The sequence below is a fragment of the Nanorana parkeri genome, unplaced genomic scaffold (genome assembly GCF_000935625.1).
Source record: "Nanorana parkeri isolate BGI_ZX_2015 unplaced genomic scaffold, ASM93562v1 scaffold1311, whole genome shotgun sequence".
Taxonomy (NCBI): domain Eukaryota; kingdom Metazoa; phylum Chordata; class Amphibia; order Anura; family Dicroglossidae; genus Nanorana; species Nanorana parkeri.
In genome coordinates this window covers 430,015-453,634 of record NW_017307579.1, presented here as the reverse complement: position 1 = coordinate 453,634, position 23,620 = coordinate 430,015, and the positions used below count along the sequence as shown (strand labels likewise).

The window sequence follows — 23,620 nt, the reverse complement described above, 5'->3', positions numbered from 1 at the left end:
TGAATAACAATAAATCTACAGTGGCATCGGCCTCTGTACAAGAATGTTGTAAAGGTGAATGCTGATACAGGTTTTGAAACTCACTAGGTTGGCTGTTTTAATTAGGAACTCTTTCAGCTAATGTTTTCTATTTCTAATTCTGCTAAATATATCAAACTGAAATGCCAATGACAGTTAGAAATGTCAGCCTTCTTAAAATATTATATATATAACTGTACATGGAAATATTTCGGGTAAATATTATAATCAATGTGTGATTAGCCTTTGATATAAGATGACATTCCGTGACCCATTTACTACCATAATACTATAATGAAACGGTCATTCTCCAAATTAAAAGATTGTTTTTCCTTCATTTAGACCTAAGCCCCCACCACCTAGGGACATGAGGATGTACAGGCTTCAAACTTCTGGCTTGCCAGAAATATTATTGCAAAGTTGCAATTGGCCACATGTTCCAAAGTTTAATGTATGTTGCTCCTTCACTATACTGCCGTGTTGCATTTCTAGGTCTGATATTGAGTGAATTTCCCTATGATATATTGACTAACATTGTATCTGCATAGACTCAGTCAGTGTGTAGCATTCTATAATTTTACCCATGGCCTACTCTTATTTTTTTTTTTTAAATAGAGTGAAAGCTCCAAGAAACACATCCATGGAAATGACAGCGATGAAGAGCCTGGCGTGTGCAGAAGAGATGAGCCCGACAGGTCCATGGTGATGTTTAAACCTATGGTGTCTGATCCTATTCACATACACAGGAAGTCTCCTTTACCACGTTCCAGAAAGATAGGCTCGGTAGAGGTAAGTGCCTTTCTCCACCGAACGGTACGGCCATCACTTTATCATGGCAGCCGGGATAAAGTTTTCTTGTGTTTTATAAACTCCTCTAAAACATCCTTATTTCACTGCTCCCTTTAAAGTGGCTTGTATACAGGACTGTTGGTGTTACTATTTCATTAATGCCATAGAGAAATATCTATTAGCTGTGATTGTTTTTGAATTTAGATAACCCATTGTTATCTCTAATATAGACAAGAAGATAATGTGACTGCCTTCGTTAAAGATGACAATTTGTGTGCTCCTTTTGTGATGTAATTTCTGCAATTAAGACAAAACATTTTTAAAATGTCTGTAAAGACTATCCGTGCATGTGCACATAGTGATATAAAGAACAATATAAGACACAGCACAGAAAGGGGCAACACTGTTTTTTATATATTTATGTTTCTGAATTTTGTTGGTTTATGTAAAACTGTTTTGTGTCATTAAAGTCTTATATAGGATTGTTTATATGTGGCCTGTCCCCAATTTGCCCAATGATCCCAATTTAACTGCTAACTTTATATGTGCCGTTAGTGATCACCAAAACGTCATAACCCGATCTTTGGGTCAGTGATTGATTCACTCTTTTCCTGGCATATTTCTACAATGATCATTCATTTTTTGTGTCCAGTATTTTCTATAATCCCTTCCTAAATAATGCTTCTAATACAGTTATAAGTCCAGTTTGTAGTGTTAGCTATTTGCTTACTCCCATGCCACACATTAAAGGTTATTTTATGTTTTGTAATCTAGAAACGAGATTTTTTTTTTTTGTTTTTCTCGTCATTTGGCTTTGTTTCTAACTTTTTGCATGCTTTGCTGTTTTTGCCCCCTTTCTCACTTCTAGGAAGGGAGCCCCCTGAGTGTGTCTAGCCCAGAGTGTATCGGTACCTGGATGCATTACACCAGTGCTGTGGGTTCTGGGCGTCGAAGACGCAGATCAGGGGATCAAATCACTTCTTCCCCTGTGTCCCCTAAATCATTGGCTTTCACATCCAGTATTTTTGGCTCATGGCAACAGGTTTTTAAACTTTTACTTCACTAAACTATTTTTTTCTATTAAGCACAAAAACAAATCAGAGATGGTATTAAAGGACATCTAATCACCTTTGAGTTTGTGTTGCCTCTTTGAAGCATTATATTCCATTTATATCATTGGCACCAATTTAATGTAAAATTGTTAGCTTTTTATTATTCATGCCAATTAAGAATCTAAATAAACAGTGGAAATTCTGTATTGAGAAGTACATGTGTAAAGAAAAATAACACCATTGGCTTAGCTGTCCTTTAAGACTAATGTGGCATCAATTTAATCTGGCAATCTTTTAAAAATATCTGTTTGGCAAAAGTGATGCTGTGGGGGTCAATATATTTTCTTTATTGTAAGTGAACATGCATTCAGTGCCTTGATATTAACTGTCTCAGGGGTGACAATCTAATACTAATCATACTTTTCTGGCAATAAGTACCTAATGTATTGAAAGCTGACATATCCGCACTTCTTCCATAAATCTGCCATACTTGCAAAGAACATGGTGATATCTCCTTCACACACCGTAACGATGTACCCCAGAATTCAACAGGTGCTGGAACAACTGGTGGATGGTGCCACATTATACAGTTTAGAGGATTTGTAGTAGGGCTGCAACTAACTAAACAATAATAATCGATAATGAGAATCATTGCCAATTCTCATTATCGATTAGTGGGTGTGGATCCCCTAGTTCTCTCCTCCGCGTTGGGAGCCAGTGTTTCATTGGCTTTCTGTCCTTATGATCCCTCTGACTGGGAGAAGCGGGGTTCGGAGGGGACACAGATCCCTGCAGCTGGTGCCCAGCGGTGAGGAGAGCATCCCTGCAATGCCATGCGTTCCAGTGCAGTGTGATTGCAAAAAATTGTGCATGCAGTTTTAAACTTTTAACTAACACTCCATTTGTGTATTTTAAATAAAAGATGGTATTTATTTATCCAATTAATCGATAAAATAATCAGTCAACTAATCGCTTTATAAAAATAATTGTTAGTTGCAGCCCTAATATGTTGTTTGCACACCATTCTTCTTCAGGATATCATCTCTATTTGTATTCCTTTAGCTTGACATATAAATAAAATGTTTCAGAACCTCGCAGGGCCCCTTCATTGACACTTTGCCTGACAAAGGTTCTGAAATGTTGCATTTATATGTCATGCGAAGGAATGCCAATAAAGATGATATTCTGAAACAGAATAGCGTGCGGACAACCTATCTTCTAAACTGTATACTTGCAAATAAGCCACGTGAAAATGTATGCATTTAGATGGCTATATAGACTTGGTGGGCCCAGAGTGAATGATCAAACAGCAGTGAAAGCTTCTAAACAAGTAAAATGAATAAATAGACAATAGTGCCTTGGATTTAGCCTGTGTTTATTATCCATTGAAGAAATGTTTGCGTAAGCATATGTGAAACTTAGAAATGGCTCTGATTACTGCACAACATTGCGTTTTGTGCTGTTATTGAAAGGAACTTGTACAGATAGAAATTTGGAAGCTGTGACTGATTACTTGGTTATAAAAATGCAAACTTGCTGCTGTGATTTTTTATCCTTCTTCAATACTCGGTCATTGACCCACCGGAAATAAGTGCATATCAGGGGTTCCTGCACTTCACTGGCTGCATACTTGTTATAAGTCACTCATTCACTGAGTTGCAAATTGACGATTGGGGAGTCAGCCCAAGGCTAGCATTTTTAAAAACAAGTTAGCAAAGTCAACTCCTATATTTACTGTTCTGACAGATTTCCTTTAAAGCTGTGGTTCTCAACTGGTGGGTTGCGACACAAAAGTGGGTCACCAACCCATGTTCAGTGGGTCGACGTGTGCCTTACACTGAGCTGGGTGAGAGGCTCCTCAGTCTGCCCCTAGCGCAGCACTGTCAGTTCTCACGCCGAGCAGCCATTCAAAATATGCTGTTCGGTGCCAAGTGTTAGCTTGAGGTGAGGTGGGCTGGGGGTATGGCCGCGAGGGAGCTCTATTTATACAAGCATCCAAACATGCATTGTGGAGCCATTTGAATGGCACCCCAAATGCACCACGAGCCCACAGTTTAATCGCTTGCACCGGAACGCAGGGTACCGCAATACTGTGCGTTCCAGTGCAGTGTGACTTCGGTTACAACTTCATGACCAAGGGCAAATGTGGGTGCGGAGTTTACACAGTTTGAGAACCACTGCTTTAAAGTAAATATGGGGGGTGGTGACATTTCTAATTTCTGATGATGCTAGTTGCTTGACTACTATTATTTAATATTTAAATCACTTACCTGGAACAAGTATGCATGTTGGAAAGGTCATTATAATAACAGTAGAAGTCCATGCCTGCAAACTTGTTCTGGGTCTATGATGCATGCTATTAAAGCAAGAGAGTCAGCATGACAATCAACTTCTAGCTTTTAAAAATAAAATGGCAATGGCACCATTACTGTTTCTTTAATGACAATATGTCAACAGCCAAAAAAGAAAAAAAAACAAATCCCCCTGATGCAGGTATTAAATGCATGCACCTAGACATATCTGCAGCAGGCTGGTACCCCCTGCCTTGATGTCTGAATCCCAGGCAATTCTGACAGACTTAACTTCGAAGCCTAATAGTGCTCAAGCTTCCTGCCTGCTGCACTATTGCCTATCAAGGCAACCCATCATCATGCGCCTTATAGGAACGTGTGATAGCTTCAAGCATCTACAAATGTTGGAGCTTTGCCTGTCACAATGGCCAGGGATATTAGAGGCTGTTGTAGGTATGTGCCAGCCCCTCTAGGTGTATACATTATATACCCACTGCAGGTTTTTTTTATGATAGATTGATGATAGATTTAAGCTCAATTAATGGTCAGAAGATGTGGTTAAAAAAAGGAAATTGGTCCAGACTTTCCCAAACTTCGATACAGAGTGGACCAAATTATCATGGTGTAACAGTGTACCTATTTCAGAATATGCATTGGTCCACAAATCAACACAGTTTTAGAGGTTTATACATTAATTTACTATCCTTCAAAATGTTATATTGAGGTTGCAGATTTCATAAAGCACATGTGAGCTTTTGCTTATCCTGGTGGCACCACCATAGGATTCTGCAGCCTCTTGAACCTGTCCATGTCTTGCCCTTAAGTGGCCTGCTGCCCATAGTCTAAATGATGTAGAACACCGGGTTGGCGTCCAGCTTCCTTGAATTCTTGCATCTATTAAGTGATATAGCAACTAATCAATTCATATGCTTTCTTTAGTGCTGTTTAAAATTTTGCAATAGCGCTAGCACTTCTGGTTAATGGCTCTGAATAATGATGCATCTCAAAAAACAATGCATTGTGACCCATGCCAGGACTATAAATTGGTCAGCAGGCTGCCTTCAAGAACCATTTTGATACCACTGGGATGAGGTTGCTGTCGAGTCAGATAAGGACTTGCTGTTAAACATTTTACAGATAATGGAATAGGTACTGCTTCATATTCCATTTTCTTCTTAAGAGTTTTCCTTGTCTGTCTGTACAGCTGAAGCTCTTTCAGGAAAATGGGGATGTGTTTTACATTGGGTACAAGCTGCAAGTCGTCCTCCAGTTCTTTTAATAGGGCTCATGCATGGACTATAGTCAAGTTTAGACATTTTTCGGCTGTTTGTTTCCAGCTTTTCCTGTGCACTTCCTTCCAAACAGGATGTCTTGTTGTACAAATGTGCCCGTGATTTGCAGAAATGAAAGCTCTTCGGTTACTGGCTTATTCTCCTTGTCTCTATGTAATTGATGTGCCCATTACTGTTTTGAATGCTTGCTTTGCACCACCCCATTGCCACAGGCCTCATCTGTGAAGTGGATTCTTGTCAGAAGGCAGTATTGCATGACAATGTTTTCTGTTTCTTCCCCACTAACGTGTGTCATGCATCAGTATTAACAAGACCTGTCTGAGACGGGGTTGCCTATATCAGAATTCCAATTTCAGTCTTTACCTGTTTTGCATCTCACAGTAAAATCTTTCCTTCCAGGTGCTATCTGATAATAATCTAAGAGCAGCCAGAATTTTGGAGCAGAAGCACAGTGGCTTAGGTAAGTATATTTCCTGATCCTTTTTTTTTTCCCTCTATAAAGTTGAATATATTCACACATTGGGCAGTGCTAACAAGCTAATGAGATGCTAGCTTTAACCTCTACTACTTGATAAGCATGGTGTCAGTGGGCAGTCTTGCTCTGACTTAAATTTAGATTTCACTGCACGAGGCCGATTTCCCACCCACCCTCTGAATGGCTATGTTCAGTAATTTTCAGAATTCATGCATTCTTTTATATTATAATTCTGTTGATCCTTGTTTTAATCATTTTTAAAATAAATTCAGTCTAAACAAATGTACTATGTACAGACATGGACAGATATGTTAATGCGCTTTAACAACTACAAAAAACACAACTTTCTGTGAAATAACTTTTCAAATAATAAAATGAATGCAAATGGCATGGACAATGAAGGGACCCTACACTAATATTTTTTTAGAATAGAGGCAATCACTGCAAACGAGATTTCTGTAGCTCGCAATGAAATTTAGGCTTCTACACCTGTAAACAGGTAGTTTGGCCCAAATTGCTCCAGCTGTCTCCATTTTGAAGGGTGCATGTTTCAGCTCTTTCATTAGATGTTCCAGAGAATTCAGATCAGGGTTCGTCGAAGGCCACTTTACAATAGGCCAGTATTTTGTTGTTTTTTGGGTGCTCATTCATTATCCTTTTGGAGGACCCATAACCTGTGACAGTGACAGAGCTTTCTGACGCTGCTCCAGATTCTTTAATGATCTTGAGGTTACATTGTGCCTTGTACAGATTTAGGGCACCCTGTGCCAGGTGCTGTATAGCAGCCACAGGATATAACCAAGGCTCCTTCGTGTTTCACAGTAGGTACAGTATTCTTTTCTTTAAAAGCTTAATTTCCTTTTGCCTGTAAACATAAACCAGATGCGACTTGTCAAAAATCTCCTCCATTTGTGTCTCAACTTTCCAATGTCTATCAGAAATGTCACCAGCACACCACTGGATGATGTCCGAAATAAAGCGTTGTTTATTCACGCATATGGTCACATCAAAAATGCAACATTGCATTTTTGATGTGACCATATGCGTGAATAAGCCACGCTTTATTTTGGACATCATCCAGTGGTGTGCTGGTGACATTTCTTATGTACACTGTGATGCGCGGCGCCATCCGCAGTTGCTTCAGCACCCACATTTCAGCACAAGGGACATTCGGTAAGGAGTGCGGCAGTTATCTACAATTATGTCTCAACTTTCCAATGGACATTCTTCACTCAAAAAGCAATGAATGGTGTGATCATACACGGATGTAGCTTGACCTTGGACTTCGTCTTCTCTTTCTTTGGAAGTTTTTCTTAGCTGTTTGTCCACCATTTACACTATTGTGCTGTGCGATCTGTTGTTGATTTTCCTCTTGCAGCCATGTCCAGGGAGGTTGCCACTCCTGTGGACCACTTACACTCCTAGGGACCTTAAACTTCCTAATGATATTTGTACCTGTCATCACAGGTAAATCAAGTTGTTCGGAGATATTCTTATAGCCTTTAACTTATGTAATGCGTCTATAGTCTTTACATTTTCTCTCTGATCTCCAGACAGCTCTCTCCTTTGCTTTCTCCTGGGCTATGTTCAGTTTGGTGCATACAATGATTACGAACAGCAGAGTGACTACTTTTCTCCACTTAAGTAGGTTGGCTGACTGACTACAAGATCCGATTTATAATCTTTTCTGGGGGTACCAAAAAATCATTCCATGCATTTTTTGACTATGTTGTAGAGTAGACAATGATTTATCTCTTTTCACACATTCTTTGCTTTACTCCTATGGTGTAATTTCTCACTTTTCAGGAGGAGTTATTATTCAGGATTTATATAGCGCCAACAGTTTGCACAGCACTTTAGAATGTCACATTGTTCCAAAGAGCTGTAAGGCTGCCATCACATTTATCCATGTCTGTATTTAGTACATTACTGCAGTAAGGTACTTTACAATAGTAAAGCCATTGACCAATAAGTGCGATTAGCCCAGGATTCTGTTCTGAGCCTTCACCTAGCAGTGCTTTCACTGTAAATGAAGCCTAAACTGCATCTAGTTTTTGGTGGGAACATGATGGGAATGATCTGTATGCATTTGTTATCGAGGATCAAGTTACATCGAAGACAAAATTTCTAGTGGTCAAGGCTGTGACCACAGTGCTGCATATTTGAAAATGAACCCTACCTGAAAAGAACTGTGAAAACAGCAGGAGGAGAGAGGGTTCATCGGTTGACATTTTACCCCAGAATACAAATCTGATATCCCTATAGGCCTCACGCACATGGCCAGAAATGGGTGTTCAGCATACAGATCAGGTATATTTCTGTGCCCATGAGGCGCAGCAGTACCACTCCGTGCCGCCAGCCTGTATAAATCAATAACAGAGTGGCGGAAGCTTTGGCTGTTTTGGTATCTATGCAAATTGCATCTTTTACATGCTTACTGGTGAATTCCACACTGCCCTGAACTTGGGCCCTCTGCATTTGGGGCAGTGTCCAGGTACAGATGTAAACAATGGGATTTGCGTCTATACCCGTACAGCCATGGCTTTAGCCAGCCTATCATTGATTTCTACAGGCTGGCTGCGTGCATCTGTGCAACAAACCTGTAACTCCCGGGCAAAGAACCACACCCAATCTGTACACTGTACACCCATTTTCAGCTATATCTTTAATGATATTTCCCAAACATTGTTTTTTTTAATCTTCAGTCAAGGTTTGATATATACATGTTGGTTTGTTTGTATCTGCATATAGTGTTACTTGTTTTATACTGTTTGTTGCATTAGAACTTGTGACATGAGCATGAAGGAATTTTTGTATGTACTGACCAAGCACCTCATTTGATATTGTAGTTATCATAATGCACACTTTTGGTTGTGTTATGACATTGTACCTTCAGAAGATCACCGCTATTGGATATTATTTTTTGGCGGTTAAACCTTTTTCTAACAGCTCTGCGAACGTTTTCATTTAGCCAGGTCATAGTATAGCCAGTAACATCCAGCTGGATTTGATCTGTAATGCTGAAGAAGTTTTTGTGACTTATCTAAGTAGATTCTTCAGTTCTGAATGTTAAGAGCATACCCCAGCATTTATAGCCACATGTGTAACTCATTTACCTTAATCCAATCTCCATGTTCTTATGAAATGTGGCAAGGCAGATGTTTTTCCAACAACATGATGGAAGGTGTAAAAGTTTGTGAAACCAACGTTTTCTACCCCTTTAATTCAATTACCATGGTACCATGTAGTCGGTAACGTGTTAATTGTTGGAGCTTAATGGCTAAAGCCCTTAATTACTACCAAAGCACCAGGGTAAAAATATACATGACAGATGATTAGGGATGGCTGTTCCACTTTGACATAAGTGGACTCTTTCACACCTCTTAAGAACCAGTTGTCCTCTCTGTCCAAAATGTGCTCCCACCTATCCTAAAAAAAAAAAAAAAAACCTTTTTTATAGCAGAAAACATCTTTCTTCTTTTTTTTTTTTAATGCAAACAATTTGAAGTTAACAATTATGCATGCATACTTTGCAGATCTGTGTTAACTCTTGGATTATTTCTATTTTATAACATCCGTATACCATCACCTTCTAGTCCGTTCATCAGGATTTTTGGGAGGTGATAAAGGAGGTGTTACTATATGAGGGAAGTTATGTTATCATTCCCTCATGGAAAGTATTCTGTAGGAACTTCTTTGCCGGGAACCGGGCATATGTATCCCCAAGCATGCTCCCTTGTGCTCTTTTATCAGCCACTTGTTACTGAATGCAGCTGGCAGTCAAATGAAAAGAACACAGGGCAGAACTGGGACATTGTTCTGTCCAGTGATGGCCTCTGCCCCTTATACAAATGTTGGCACATGGCATACTAAGATGGACATATAGAAAAAGTATGCTTTAAATCCCATTTATGGGCAAACAAAAAAGTACCCTTGCAGTGGTGTTACCCGGGCAATGCAAGCGTTAAGTGCTCTTTTTTTTTTTTTTTGCCTAGGGGGCAAGAAAAAAGATTTTCTTTTCTCATCCCTGCTCCGGCCAGCTCCTTTAGGGCTGCTTGACCACCCCCTGCAGCTTTTTCTCCCTGAGCACTGGTGGTCTAATGACCGCTGACATCATGTCTAATGCAGGTTCCATAGACCTGTGAAGAGAGTGGGGACCAGGTAAGTAAATCAGCCACTCACCGCCTTGCCAAGCATTCTTGATTTGGTTGTTTTGTCTACCCAATGTGGGGTTCTGTGCATTCCTCACTACACTGGACTGCATATACCAGGTTACGTTGCTTGTGTGTGGGCATTGGGGCTTTAGGATTTACAAGATTTTGTCTGAGTTTTTCTGATGCCCTAGCCACATTCAGGATGGTTATATTACTTTGTGTATCCTGCATCTCCCTTCTGTTAGGGTATGTTCCTGGCAGCCATCAAAACTGAGGAAGCTACTTGGAAGAGTAGTGAAATGTCTTTGGCATTACAGTATAAGTCTAGTTAAATAGGACTAAATACAACTAGACCTTTAATATCATTTGTTTTTCTTTTATGGCTTATAAAATACAGCAGAATTGAACTATTTGTTAGAAATCTTATTTTTCAGTAAATCTTGATTCAGCTTTACAGCTGTAAATCCTTATTGCAGTTTATTTTTCTGCACCCTATTTGGCAATTACGGTTTAGATCCTATTTTACAACTAAATTCTGGGCACAAAAACTATTATTTAAATGTATTCCTCAATAGCCACAAATGTAAATCCACTTTGTGTGAACCAAACACCTTTGCAAACTCAGATGTTTACATTTAAAAGTAGATGTGACATCATCACTGTGCTGCACATAACCTGTGCAGAGAGCAGAGCTGTGGGAGGAGCCCAGCAGGCCCCACCCATTACTGGCTGCATGCAGAAAACTGCAGGAAGGGGTGGATACAAGTCCAGTCACCCTGCGAGAGAAGTAAGAGCAGCGGGGATTAGTCTTTTTTTACAGGGAACTCCTGAAAAAGGGAAATTTCACACTGGATTAACAAACAGATCTGATAGAAATATACAAAGCATATAAATGTTCATGTAAAATTACTCATGCCTCTTATATTTTGGCAATATGTTCTTATCCTTTATAGCTCTTTTTTTTTCCTCTTTAAAGTGGACTTGTCATTAAAATATATAATAAACCTGAATCAATATGGCATATGTCAGGCTTACCAACACACATTTTTATTTTGGGAAAGTGCCTTTCTTTCCATGAATTTTAAAATACACATCTGTTCCCAAGCCTTATTCTAGGTAGATAAGATCATATGGTATCTGCCTATCATTACTGCAGAGAGTCAGTTGTATTCAACTTGCATTGGTATAAGCAAATGAAAAGGACTGCTTCCATGCATATGTATAATTACAGGCTATTCATAAAAATACTTTTTTTTATTATATTACCTAAATTAATAAAATTGTTTGTGTTTGCGTTTTTTCCAACCGCTTTCATTTGTAGAGATATATCTAGGAAAGATTTAAAAGGTGATGGTTCCCCTTTAACAGTGTGTATACAATTTATGTATCCCTACATTTCTACTCCAGGAATTCTCTTATCTGCTGTTTTCATTAGATCGGTAAACAGAAAGCTCTTCCTAAAACGTTAAAGAGTTTTCATTGCAGATACAGAATTATAAAGTTGTCAATCTGGGCACTCTGTTCTCAGGCATTTGACCTGCATTGCTCCAATGACTGGTTGAATGGGCTTTGTGTATATAGGGATCAGTGGTTCTGTTATGAAGATGCAATTTATCTGTTCTGTGTTTCACAGATAAGCGGGTAAATACAACATAAGTTAGCTGGTTGAGCAAAGCATGGCCATATGCCTTGTTGATGTAAGATAATTAGAAATGTACATGTTGATGTAAATCTTGTGATTATATATGTATATCATTTCCTGTGTGAGATGTTTCTTCTCTGCTATGGTCCTTGTGTATAATTCTGTGCCACCTTCTGCTTTCCTGTTATTTGCTTCTTTCGTGGCATCCCCTTTCCTGTGTATTTATACATATTCCCTGTTTTATACATCTTGGCACCAGTTGCCATATCAGATTTTCGCTGTCATTTGTCAGACATTGATTCAAAACTCAAAATTGTCACTTGATCGGTTTCTCTTGGTCAGACTTTTTAAAGAGACCTTAAACATTAGGATAACCTTCTCCTGTATTCAAAAGAACAAACTGATCACACACAGTGTAGCAACAATGTTGTGAGCTAAAAAAATATCAGTTAGTCAGGAGGGAATTTGTTGATCTCATCTGATGTTAGTGCTTCACCATTTATAAATAGAAATACACTCTTGTCCATCTGACCTTTTTTTCTTTTTCACCTAGCAATTATTTAGCTTTTATTTCACAAGTTACAGAATATTATGTTGAGAAGCTGATTGATTACTATGGGCATCTGCTCCAGATTCTGTCTGCTACATTTGATGAATTCCCCGTTAAGCTGGCCATACACTTTACGACCATCGCACGGTTTTCGTCCTGCGATGGTTGTAAAGTAATTAAAAGCTCGTACGATCTGCCCATCTTGGACAGGCAGATCGTACTTGCGATCATCGCAAGCCCGCCCCGCTGAGGGGAGGACTTCCTATGACTCCAATGCCGCACGGGCAGTGTGCGCTTGCGCACATCGGCCCGTGCGGCATTTGTCTCCCGAGAACGCCACTAACCCGCCGACAATCGTACGATTTTGTGAGACAAAAGACGTGTGACCGTACAGTAGAAACGGTCGCAGGCCTTCCATGCACCCACTGATTATCGTACGATCGCGGGATCACCCGCGATTATTGTACGATAATCGGCAGGTGTATGGGTACCTCTAGTCCTATAAACAAATGCAATCATTTTCGGAGGAAATGTGAAGATGGGCAGCATGCTTGTACTGCTACATTTTAAGTGGTTTGTGGGACCCCATTAGTACACAGGAGCACGTTTGATATTTCGTACAGATCAGGTATATTTCTGTGCCCAGGAGTCACAGGTGTACCACACAGCTGTGTGCTGCCAGCCTGTATGAACCAGACGGGGTGAAACCATGGTTGTATGGGTATCTATGAAAATCCAATCTTTTACATGCTGACCGGGAATTACACATTGTCCATAACTCAGACCCTCTGCATTCGTGGCAGTTTGTAAATCCATGTACACATGTAAACAATAGGATTTGTGTATATATCCATACAGCTATGGCTTTCATTGATTTCTACATGCTGGCTGCGTGCAGCGGTGCAACAAACCTGTAACTCCCGGGCAGAGTGCTACACCCATTTCCAGCTATATGCATATGACCAGAAAAGTTTTATGTCAGTTAGTTAATAAGCTGAAATTTTAATGATATGGCCAAACATTTTTATTATCTTGAGTCAAGGTTTGAAATCTACCTATTGGTTTGTTTGTGTATATTTTAATTTAACATAGGGAACCCAAAAAACATATTTTGCCTTCTGTTTCCTCCAGATTATGGGCTGGATGGGCTTAGATTATCCCATGTCTTCAGATGCTTCGTTCTTTAAATTCTAATACTAACATTTACTTCTTGCCATTTTGTGGCAGTGCGTTTCCTATTTTGTTAATGTGCCAGTAAATGGGCAAAGCTTCAGTTTTATCAAGTGGAACTGATATCCTGTTATGTGAGTTTACTAAAGTGCTGAAGGATTTTGTTTTTTGTTTTAGAGATTACACTTTTTCAACTGATGTTTTAGATTCATATAAAATAATGGGATTCATATATTTTTATTCATATAAAGTCATTGTTTTACAAAAACATTTAACAGTGGGAGCATCCATGACAAGATTTGCAGAGCACTATAGGTTTTTAAAGCGAGGACATCAGTAACCTTTTTAGCCAGTTGTGTGTGTAATCTGAGCTTCAGCTATTCCCTGTTTGTTGACAAGCTTTTTCAGCAAAGCAGTGAAATGTAGATTGATAAGCATGTACAAAGGAGCCTATAGCTCCACTTGCTAACTGGAAAATTAAGGTATGAAATATTAATATACATTATTTTCTATTTACTTATTATTTAAGAATGTATTACTTTGTTAAAATGGCAATATTTGCTTTTAGATTGCTGGTTTAAACTGCTGCAGAATAACCTTAGGGTAGATACTGAGAGCACAAAGCCTTGTGCTGTATGGTGTTGTTTCCTCAGCCAAGACCCTTTAGATAGTGGCTCACAGCACAGCAGTCTTGATACTATTTTAGAGACACGGAGGCTGCAAGAAACTGAGGTCAAAATGTTTTAGGAACCAGTTGCAAGGTTCATGTATAAAGTACGTAGGTATAGGTCTTCGTAAGGTGGTAATTCTAGAGGAATCGAATTATGGGCGAATCTATTGTTTTGTTTTGTTTATCCTCGACTCATGTAAATAGGTACCAGGTGGAGCGGCACCAATTCAGACATGATTTGAGGATCTACAGCCGAGTGATACACAAATAAGATACATTTTGCCCTTATTTGTACAATGCATAGCTTCTTAGCCAGAGGAATGTGTGTTTTAAGGGGAAGTTGCACACATGCCTTAGTCCACAATCCCTTTTTTTTTTTTTTTTTGAGAATGTTTGTTTGTTTTTTCACGTTTGTTGGAGTGATCTGTCATGCATTGGCTAGCTGTTATAAATATTCCCATGTGGCCTCTAAAAGTGGCTTTACTTTAACTGGTGTTGATCATTTTTTATAGCTCCAGCTGTTTCTACCCTACCAACTATAATTATTTCTGACATGTTATGCCCTTAGTGCAATGCTTCTTTCAATTACCGTGTACATGAGCCTTCCCATGTTGCTGGGTCATACTTGAATATATTTCCCTGCAGACCCTCATTCACAGAAAAAAGAAACAAGGAAGTATTTTCACTCTGGAAAGTGTAAAATCAGAAGTCACTGTTGGAGCTCTCTGCTACGAGGTAAGGAATCTAGCAGTATTCCATCCTCCCTGCTGCACAGTAGAGTAGCTGTGCCTTCTGTTCCTGTTCTTGTATGTATTTATACTGGCTGCACTTCAAAGTTCTGGTTAAAATGGATCCTCCTAAACATATATTTCTTAGTAATTGCTACCGGTTTCTTCTGCAATAGTGCTGATTTTATAGATTTCCTTAAGTTTTAAGAAAACAGTTTTACACTAAACCTTTTCAAATAAATCCACAGATTACAGTGTGCAAATGTTACCTAGTTTAATATATTTACTTTATGTGAACAAGAGTCTTAATTCATATTTAGGAAAACTTGGACCATTGTTTTCTGAAGGGACCATTGGAGAATTCACAAATATATTACTAAAGCATACATGTAGCTGAGCAGAATAGCTTTAGATGTAGATTTGCAGCTTAACATGCAAGCAAAATCCCCTACTGCTTTGTGTCATCACCTGCTGGCTGTCTTTATATGCACAGACATCATCCATTTCTCAAAAGTTTTGATGTGACATGTTTAAAATGATACTCTAGTGAATTTCAGTGAACATATATTTTCAGTTGTTATTGTCCTGTTTATGTATCCTTTCAATTTTTACATGCTTGTTGCGCCCCATCTCCAATATTATATTAAATCTGGAGCTGTCAGAGGAAGGCCTGCAGTTCACTGCAGTCTCTCAGCCATGTTGATAAGCAGACAATGTTTAAGTTTGGGATAGAGTGGTAGGGGTTAACGTTTCTCTCTGTGCACCCATTGGTGAGATTTTCCTTCCATTCCTGTCTTTATGCCACCTGTACAAGAATTAGTGAAAGCAGTTGTCACAGTGACAGAAAGGGCAATGATGAATCCTTGCCAAAACTTCTAACGATTCCCTAATCTACTTAATGTGTTTATTTGACAGAGAATTAAACCCTCTCTGCTCTATCCCAAAAAAAAAGGTTTGGGCGGGAGTGGGGATTTTAATTTCTTCCACATACTGCAATGCTTTCAGTGAGTCAGATCTGACGGACATGTAAATGAAAGAGATGAAGGTGTACCCTAAGGCATGAGGCGGCAGTTTCTCAGTACAGCTGTTTTTCTGATTGCCAATCCCATGTCAGGATAAACTATTAGTTGGGGAATTGAAGCAGATATTAAGTATGATAGTAATACATATGCATGTTTAGTGCATGAAAAGCACTATGCAAATGTGCTCTGAATGTATGGTAAATATTCCTCAAAGTATTTTATTTTGTGTGTTTTCCAAGCAGTTACATGACCACTTTCTCTCATTTCCTCTGGCATCATGGCTGTAGCTGAGCGTGGAATGCTTTGTCAGGAACACCATTTCTGGAAGGGGACTATACTTCAAATCAAAGCACTTTCTGATATGTTGGGGCTGCTCCTGCTTCTGTTGAAGTAAGAGGTTGTGTGCCTAAGAAAGTCTGTAGTTCAGAACCAGCACTCAAGAAGAATAGGTGGCAACACTGTGGCTGATTCCTCAACCATGTTACAACATTGTAAGTCATGTGCAGGAAGTGCCCCAAGACCACTGTTGCTGGCAGAATCAACAGGCATGAAGAGAGGAAAGTAAAAGAAATGGAAAGATGGCATATAGTTAATTTTTTTTTCTGAAGATATGGGTAAACAACGCGATTTAACAGCCTTTGAACGTGGGATGATTGTTGGCGCTCGGAGCCTTGGAGAGAGTATCAAAATACAGCAGAATTCGTTGATTGTTCAAGAGCAGCTGTTGTTAAAGTGTTGAAAATCTGTGTCTGAACGTGCAAATTGTGGCCGTCAGCGACTAGTCAATGTTAGGGCAGAACAGAGAGCGGCAAGACTGGTACAAGACAACAGAAGGGCAACAGTGCAGTGTCAGATTCCTCACATCACCTTTCAACATCTCGTGGAGTCACCAGGCGGCCAACAAAGTTATCTCGTGGAGTCATCTCGTGGCCCAACGAAGTACTGATGGGGTGGTCATAATAATCTGGCCACTCAGTGTATATATTAGACAACAAGTGGTTAAATAGCAAGGGGAAGTTGTGGTTTCGTGAAATTATAAAACTTGGCTTGCACTGCATTAGCTAGGATTTTAAAAGTGTAAGGAATGTTTAATTACCAACTTTTGTTGGCGACATACAGTATATATCTGTTCTCCTAAAATGGCTGCTTTTTACAGTGCCTGCACTCTGCCGTCTCATTCATTCCTAAGGGTAAACCACAACTCATGGGGGCCCAAAGTTGTCACTTGGAGCAGTGGGGTGGCAATGCACAGTTAGGTGTAGACATTTTTCATAGGCTGTGCAGCTCCAAGAGGGAACGCACAGTGAAGATTGCTGTATCTGGGCTGAAGGTAGGTATTTCACCCAGTGTGACTCTTTCAGGACAGTTGTAGAACTTGTTAATAGAACACTGTTCAAAAATACAGTTGTATTTTAGTTTCAGCCCAAAATGTCTTGATTTTAAATCTTCATTTTTTGGGGGGGGGCGGGGGTTCTGTAAGGACACACTTGTCCATTAACTGAGTGGTTTATTCTAGTGTGCAAAGATACCTGAGCTGCTGTGGTTTATTGACCATAACCCACAGACTCCCCTGCCGTGCATGACTGCTGGACTGAAATACAGATATCTACACCTTGGTGTAGGTATGTAGAGAAATTATGCAAAACAACCACCTAGACAATACCATATGGAGTGTAAACAAGAGGAACAGATCTTCAATCGGGGACCTTTAACAAGCTGGTTAGAGAAGTTCACTTGGCCCTGTTAAAGGTGCAGAGATGATCTGGCAGCATCTGTTGCCTATTTGGAGGCTTTACAATACATGTGTCATGTTGTAAAGAGATATTGGTAGAGCCTGGTTATTCCTACAGCAGTGATCAGGAGCTCTTTTGTGTGTAGTTATTTTTTTCAAGTCGATTTTTTGTTGGTGTGCATGTATAGAGTAGCCTGCGGTCTGTGGTATGTTATTAGTGTGTGTATGTAATGGTGTAAAAATCCAAAACTAAAGTGCACTATATATCATTTTATAGTGAGCTTTATTAGAAAACTAAAAAAGCACTCCTGCAAAGACTAGAATTAAAACACAACTGTCCGGTTACCTGTATTCCCAATCTTCACTCTTGAGGAGCTAAGCTTACTAGAATCGTCAGCATCCAACACTTTCAAGTGTTTTTCGGATGCCTGGTCCCCTGCCGCACACAGGGCAAAGGCTTATTTAAGAAAGTAATGCAAAAATTGAACTGGAAAGTCGTCTAGATTTACATCTGAAATTATCTCAGTACTTCTCAGTGACCAGGTATTTACCAAATAATCCATCATAAATATCCATATTAGGCAGACATATATGATCTAGAGAATGGCATTCCTTTCATATGTCATGTTTTATAGCTGATTTTGTTTCTTAATTTGGACCTGTGATTAAAAAATAAGAGAACCATTTTATTGATGAGCAGAAGATGGCACAGGATCTTGTAGAATGGTACAAAACGTATTTCTATAATATAGTTTCATCTTTTGCCTTTTAATAGTGACAATCAGATTGTTCTGCATGTTGCATGCATCACTTTTCTTAATGGAGGAACACTAGGTTGCTTTATTTTCTCTAACTTCCACTAGGGTCTCACTGCGCGGGTCTGTTTAGTACTACAGTGCTCGGGGCCTCTTCAAGTGCACCTAACCTTCTGGATTATGCTCGTGCTCATCGTAAAAAGCTGACTACTTCTGGCTGCATAGATGGTATGTGCGCATTAAGTCTCGCACGCATTTTGTGGGAAAGCCACACCTCTCATCAGGAGTTCACACGGATATTTGGTGTGTTTTTTATTTTCCCCTCTACGTATTTATTACTGAGTTTTAATTTATATTTATAACATGGGCCATATTTATTTTTTCACACATTTCATACATTTGTGAAAAACAAAAAAAGTAGACAACTTTTTTTCTCGAATTAGAATGTGTTTATTATATTTCTAATTCTGCCCATTTTATTTATACTTTTTGATTTCATTTATTTATTTATTTTTTTAAGTTAATGTGACCCTAGAACCAGAGTAGCCAGCTTTCCTTGTGGAATCTCTAAAGTATTTCTAAACTGGGATTGAACAAGTATGCTAATTAATCCAAGTACGTTTCTTTGCTGTGGAGTGCACTGCATGCTGCTAAATTTAACAGGTTCACACACGGGGGTTCCTTTATCGCCTCTTTTTTTTCTCCCCGTTTGGTAGCGCTTATGAATTTCAGGTACCTCTTTTTCTCTTTCTTAGACTCCACACGCAGCTCTGCTGTTAAAAGGTTTTCTATCTCATTTGCTCGACACCCAACCAATGGTATGTTTTGTTTATTTTAAATGATACCCCGCGCTCCATTTTTTTTCCATTTGGTTTTTCAGACATGGGACGCAAATTTACTTCCCTACTTTTGATTAATCATAATTTCATTGGCTTTCACATTTCACTTTTTTTCCCAAAGTAGTAATTTTTTTGTTGTCATGTTCATATATATTGTGAAAGTTTTAACGGAAATTTTATCAGTCATTATGGTCGGTACACAATTTTAAAGAATCACGGTTGAGCACTCCTATATTTTTTTTCTTATTTATTACTCCATAAGGTTTGTTCTCAAAACTACTTGTTATATGGGATTCCACATAGGTGTTTAAATAGTTTTTAAATGCAAAATGCTGGCATTATGTTTAAAAAAAAATGATCAGCATTTTGCATTTTAAGTGAATGTTAATTGTCATTTTAATGCTGTAAATAAAATATATTTAGGAATTGTAAATCAAGTTTTTGTCGGGATTTTTTTTTAGGACTATTCAGTGCACTCTGCCGAGCAAAAAAAATTGAATTTACTCTTTTGGGGCACTTATTTTTTCCCCTAAAGGCTTGCAAAAAAAAATCTCAAAATACTGTTAAAATCATAAGACATTTTCCATATTTTTGAACTCCTTGCTAAATTATTAGTAGTTCCTAAAGTATTTTTTTTTTCATTAGAAAATAGAATATTGGTCTGCTTTGCTGCATTTGCATTCTGGCTGTGATTTGAGTTTTCCCTTTTTTCAATATGGGAAAAAGTAATATTGCAGGTGCAAACCTAGCAATAACAGATGTAAAGGTAAGTATACAGCAGTAACGGCCAAGGCAGTTTTTGAAAAGTAGAAATTACTAGTGCACTGCCTTGTACAGGTTTTGTTGTTTTGCATTTTGGTACTGTTTGTAAAATAACAATACCAATCATGAAATTATTAAAAAACATGTTCTTTTTCTTCCCAAGTACATATGTTTGTATACCCATCTCAAAATCAGTAATGTCTATACTCGAATGTCTTTATTTTTCAGGGTTTGAACTGTACTCCATGGTGCCTTCCATATGTCCATTAGAGACTCTCCACAACTCCTTGTCTTTAAAGCAGGTGGATGAATTCCTTTCTGCAATCGCAACTCCAAGCGACTGTCTTCTGGATACTCCCACTGCTTCCCCATGTAGGCCATCTTTTTTTATTATACTTGTTATTCATATTTCTGTTTTTGGATGTCCCAACATATTTTGCAGCCAAGGATAGCATTTGTAATCGCAGGACATTAGAACTCTTGGTCCCAATTTCCTACTTTGTTTACTCCCAATTTATAACCTTGTCCCCTCCCCCACCACTTGACTTCCAGTGGCTTCTGCAGAAGTACATTTTCGTGATAATCCCATAATCGTCCTACAGCATTTACCTGTCACCTACCCATTTGTGGATTATTCAAAGCGCTAGTGATCCAACAGTAGATAAAAACCCTGATTTATTTCACTTACAGTTCCAACACGTGTATTGCGGTTTTCTGCTTTAAAAATGAAAGGTGCTCCTGTTTGGGCAAATAACGAAAACTTATTTATTCCGTTTCCCATAAAGGGAGTTTTTGAAGCACTGGAATGAAATCTGGCAAAGGGTACTTTTGAACCATATGCTAGGAAGATATTAAGCATTTTAAGGCATGGTAACGTCTGCAATAGGTTTTGTTATATTAATATTTATAATTTAGAGGATTTTTATTAATTTTTTTCGATGATGGGATGGATTCCCTTTTTAAATGTATATTATAGTTTTGTAAAACAGTCTGTCTGAATTCTGTTCAAGGCTGAAAATGTGAATTTTTAATTTTTTTCTCTTTAAAGGTACACCTGGTTTTTATAGTCATGTTGGTGGCAGAAAGGTATCCTTGAATACATATTCACCAACGAAAATACTACCAACACCATTGTTTCCAACTATGGACGTTACCGATGCAAGCGCTTCTACTCAGCGTGAGTTGTCTTACCCAAAGCCATTTAAGCTACAGCTATGTACATCTAAAATTGTGCTGATACGTTTACATACCCCTAGCAGGATTTCTAATGTAAACCATTTTATAGGAAAATATGAACACTTTTCTTTTTATTGAGATTCAAATAAAAAAATGTTTAAGCATTACTGAATGGCTGTAATAAGCTCTATTTAAATGCTAGCAAAGTCTTAGTTCTCATTAGGGTTGCACCGATACTCGTACTCACCCAAATGCTCCGATACCTGCCCTGATATCGAAACTTCCTCTAACAGTCAGTGCCGCGAGGGAACATGGAGCCAGCTTCCCGGCCAATCATGAAGCTAGGTGGTGGGGAAAGACTCGCTGTCCGGCTTCCTGATTGGCTGGGAAGCCGACTCCATGCTGTTTGGCCAGCTTGATACTGATTGGCCGGGAAGCGGCTTCCCAGCCAATCATAACGGAGCCAGCTTCCCGGCCAATCAGGAAGTCAGGAGGAGGGGATTGACTTGCCTCCCGCCTTCCTGATTGGCCAAAGAGCTGGCTCCATTCTTTTTGCCCGGTAGCCAACTTCCCAGCCAAACAGCAAGCTCGATGCCAATTGGCTGAGAAGCTGGCTTCCCAGCCAATCCACATCGAGCCGGACAAACAGCATGGAGCCGGCTTCCCGGGCAATCAGAAGCCAGGAGGCAGGTAATGACACACTGCCTGGCTTCCTGATTGCCTGGGAAGCCGACCCATGCTAGCGGAAGTACCGGTATCGGCAAGTACCGAAATATAAATATCAGTACTCGTAATCCAAAAAAAACTGGTATTGGTACATCCCTAGCTCTTAATATCGTATATTGTCCTCTTTATTAGTGGTCATTTATGATAGAATGAGGACCTTTATTTTCTCATGTGGTGAAGATCCCCCATGTTTTTAGCAAAAAAACCTACAGGTCCTGTAAATTCTTTGGTTGTCTAGTATGAACTGCATGTTTGAGATCTCCCCAACGTGGCTTAATGATGTTGAGATCAGGAGACTGTGATGGGCACTCCAGAACCTACTTTTATTCTGTAACAGCCACTGAAGGCTCGACTGGGCCTTATGTTTTGGATGGTTTTGACCATAAAGTTCAATTATGGTCTCATCACTGCAAATGATTTTGTTCAATAAGTTTTGAGGCTTATGTATTTATATTTATAAACACTATTGTACATGTGCTGCGTGTTTCCTTAAAATACTTGGATCTTCTGCCAGACTTTTATTGCTGTGTGTGACCATGGTGATATTTACCTATGCCTATTCTCTCTCTCTGACACATAAGCAAGTATTGAGGGAAACTGACCTCTCTGGAACAGGAAGATACAGACTGTAATAAAAACAGAAATTTGAACCCTTTCTCTTTTATATGTATGTAGTTGTAGTTGCCTCTGCCAGAGAGATGCAGTGGAAAGTCTCCCTATTGGGGATATAGACAGGTGTGAAAACTTGACAGCTAATATAACCCTTCTAGGGAGTGCATGGAAGTGTGATAGCTGTAACATGCACTTTTGAGCATTTTGTAGCCTTTGGCTTTGCTTAATGCCTTTACAATGTTGTCAGAATTATTCCTGCAAGCAATCATTCCTGGTTCTCAAACACTCATATTGTCAGTGTGTCATTGAGCAAAAACTGTACAGCCAATGTGCTGATTTTGATGATAGTTGGTAAATTTACCTGTTTGTGAAGAGAGACGTTATACTTGGAGAAGGCGTTATGACCACAAGTTGTGGTGATGATTTTGTGTTTCATTTCTTATATTAGATGGCGGTGGAGCATCCAACACCATAACTAACCTTGTCCAAGAGGACAAAGAGTCCACTGAGGTCAAAGCAGAAAAGCCTCTACCAGAACAAGGTGGCTGTCTACAAGCAACGCTGAACCTTCACCCATAATTACTTGCACTGCTTTAAAACTGGAGAGTGGGTTTACTTAAACCTTGTATCTATATGCAACATATTTAAAGGTTATTTTTCTACTGTAGTCCTAGTTTGTATATACAGATAAGACAGATGAATTGTACATAAAGTATTTTGTGTTTACATTATACTTCTGCTTATTGTTAAACTGGACCCACTTTTAACATGTGGCAATACAAGTTTAGAAACATTACTGCTTGTTAGGCCTGAATCAGACAAGGTAAACTGTAACCCAACATCAAGGGGAAAAAGCCTGCCTACAGAAAATTGTAACAATTGTATTGATGCAATTATGCACATGCTTTATCAATACAAGCTATGATGAATGTTTCTTTTTTTTTTTTAAAGCATAGTTCTTTGCTAAAAAAGGTGCTGTTTAGAATTTTCAGCCTTTATACTGACTTCCCTTAAAGTCTGATTTTAAAGGGGAAAAAAATCAATTCTTGCTATTTGCTAAAGTATTTTTTTGTGCAGTCGTCTAGGCTCCCTCAACTATTTGTAAGTGCTGGTCCTCAAGTGTCTAATGTATTCACTCTGTTCCTAAGACTGCTGTTTGTCTCTT

The 23,620-nt window shown here is 39.0% G+C and overlaps 1 protein-coding gene across 1 annotated transcript in view; it reads left to right on the top strand.

Annotated features, from left to right (window-relative positions):
- The window catches only part of PPIP5K2 (diphosphoinositol pentakisphosphate kinase 2), a 51,281-nt gene extending 28,097 nt beyond the window's left edge, over positions 1 to 23,184 (top strand). The window contains exons 20-25 of the mRNA XM_018569240.1: positions 634 to 807; positions 1,676 to 1,849; positions 5,842 to 5,902; positions 20,170 to 20,313; positions 20,990 to 21,118; positions 22,904 to 23,184. Coding sequence (XP_018424742.1) covers positions 634 to 807; positions 1,676 to 1,849; positions 5,842 to 5,902; positions 20,170 to 20,313; positions 20,990 to 21,118; positions 22,904 to 23,034 — 813 coding nt within the window. The 3' untranslated portion in view covers positions 23,035 to 23,184. The remainder of the gene's footprint in view (positions 1 to 633; positions 808 to 1,675; positions 1,850 to 5,841; positions 5,903 to 20,169; positions 20,314 to 20,989; positions 21,119 to 22,903) is intronic.
- The last annotated feature ends 436 nt before the right edge of the window (positions 23,185 to 23,620 follow it).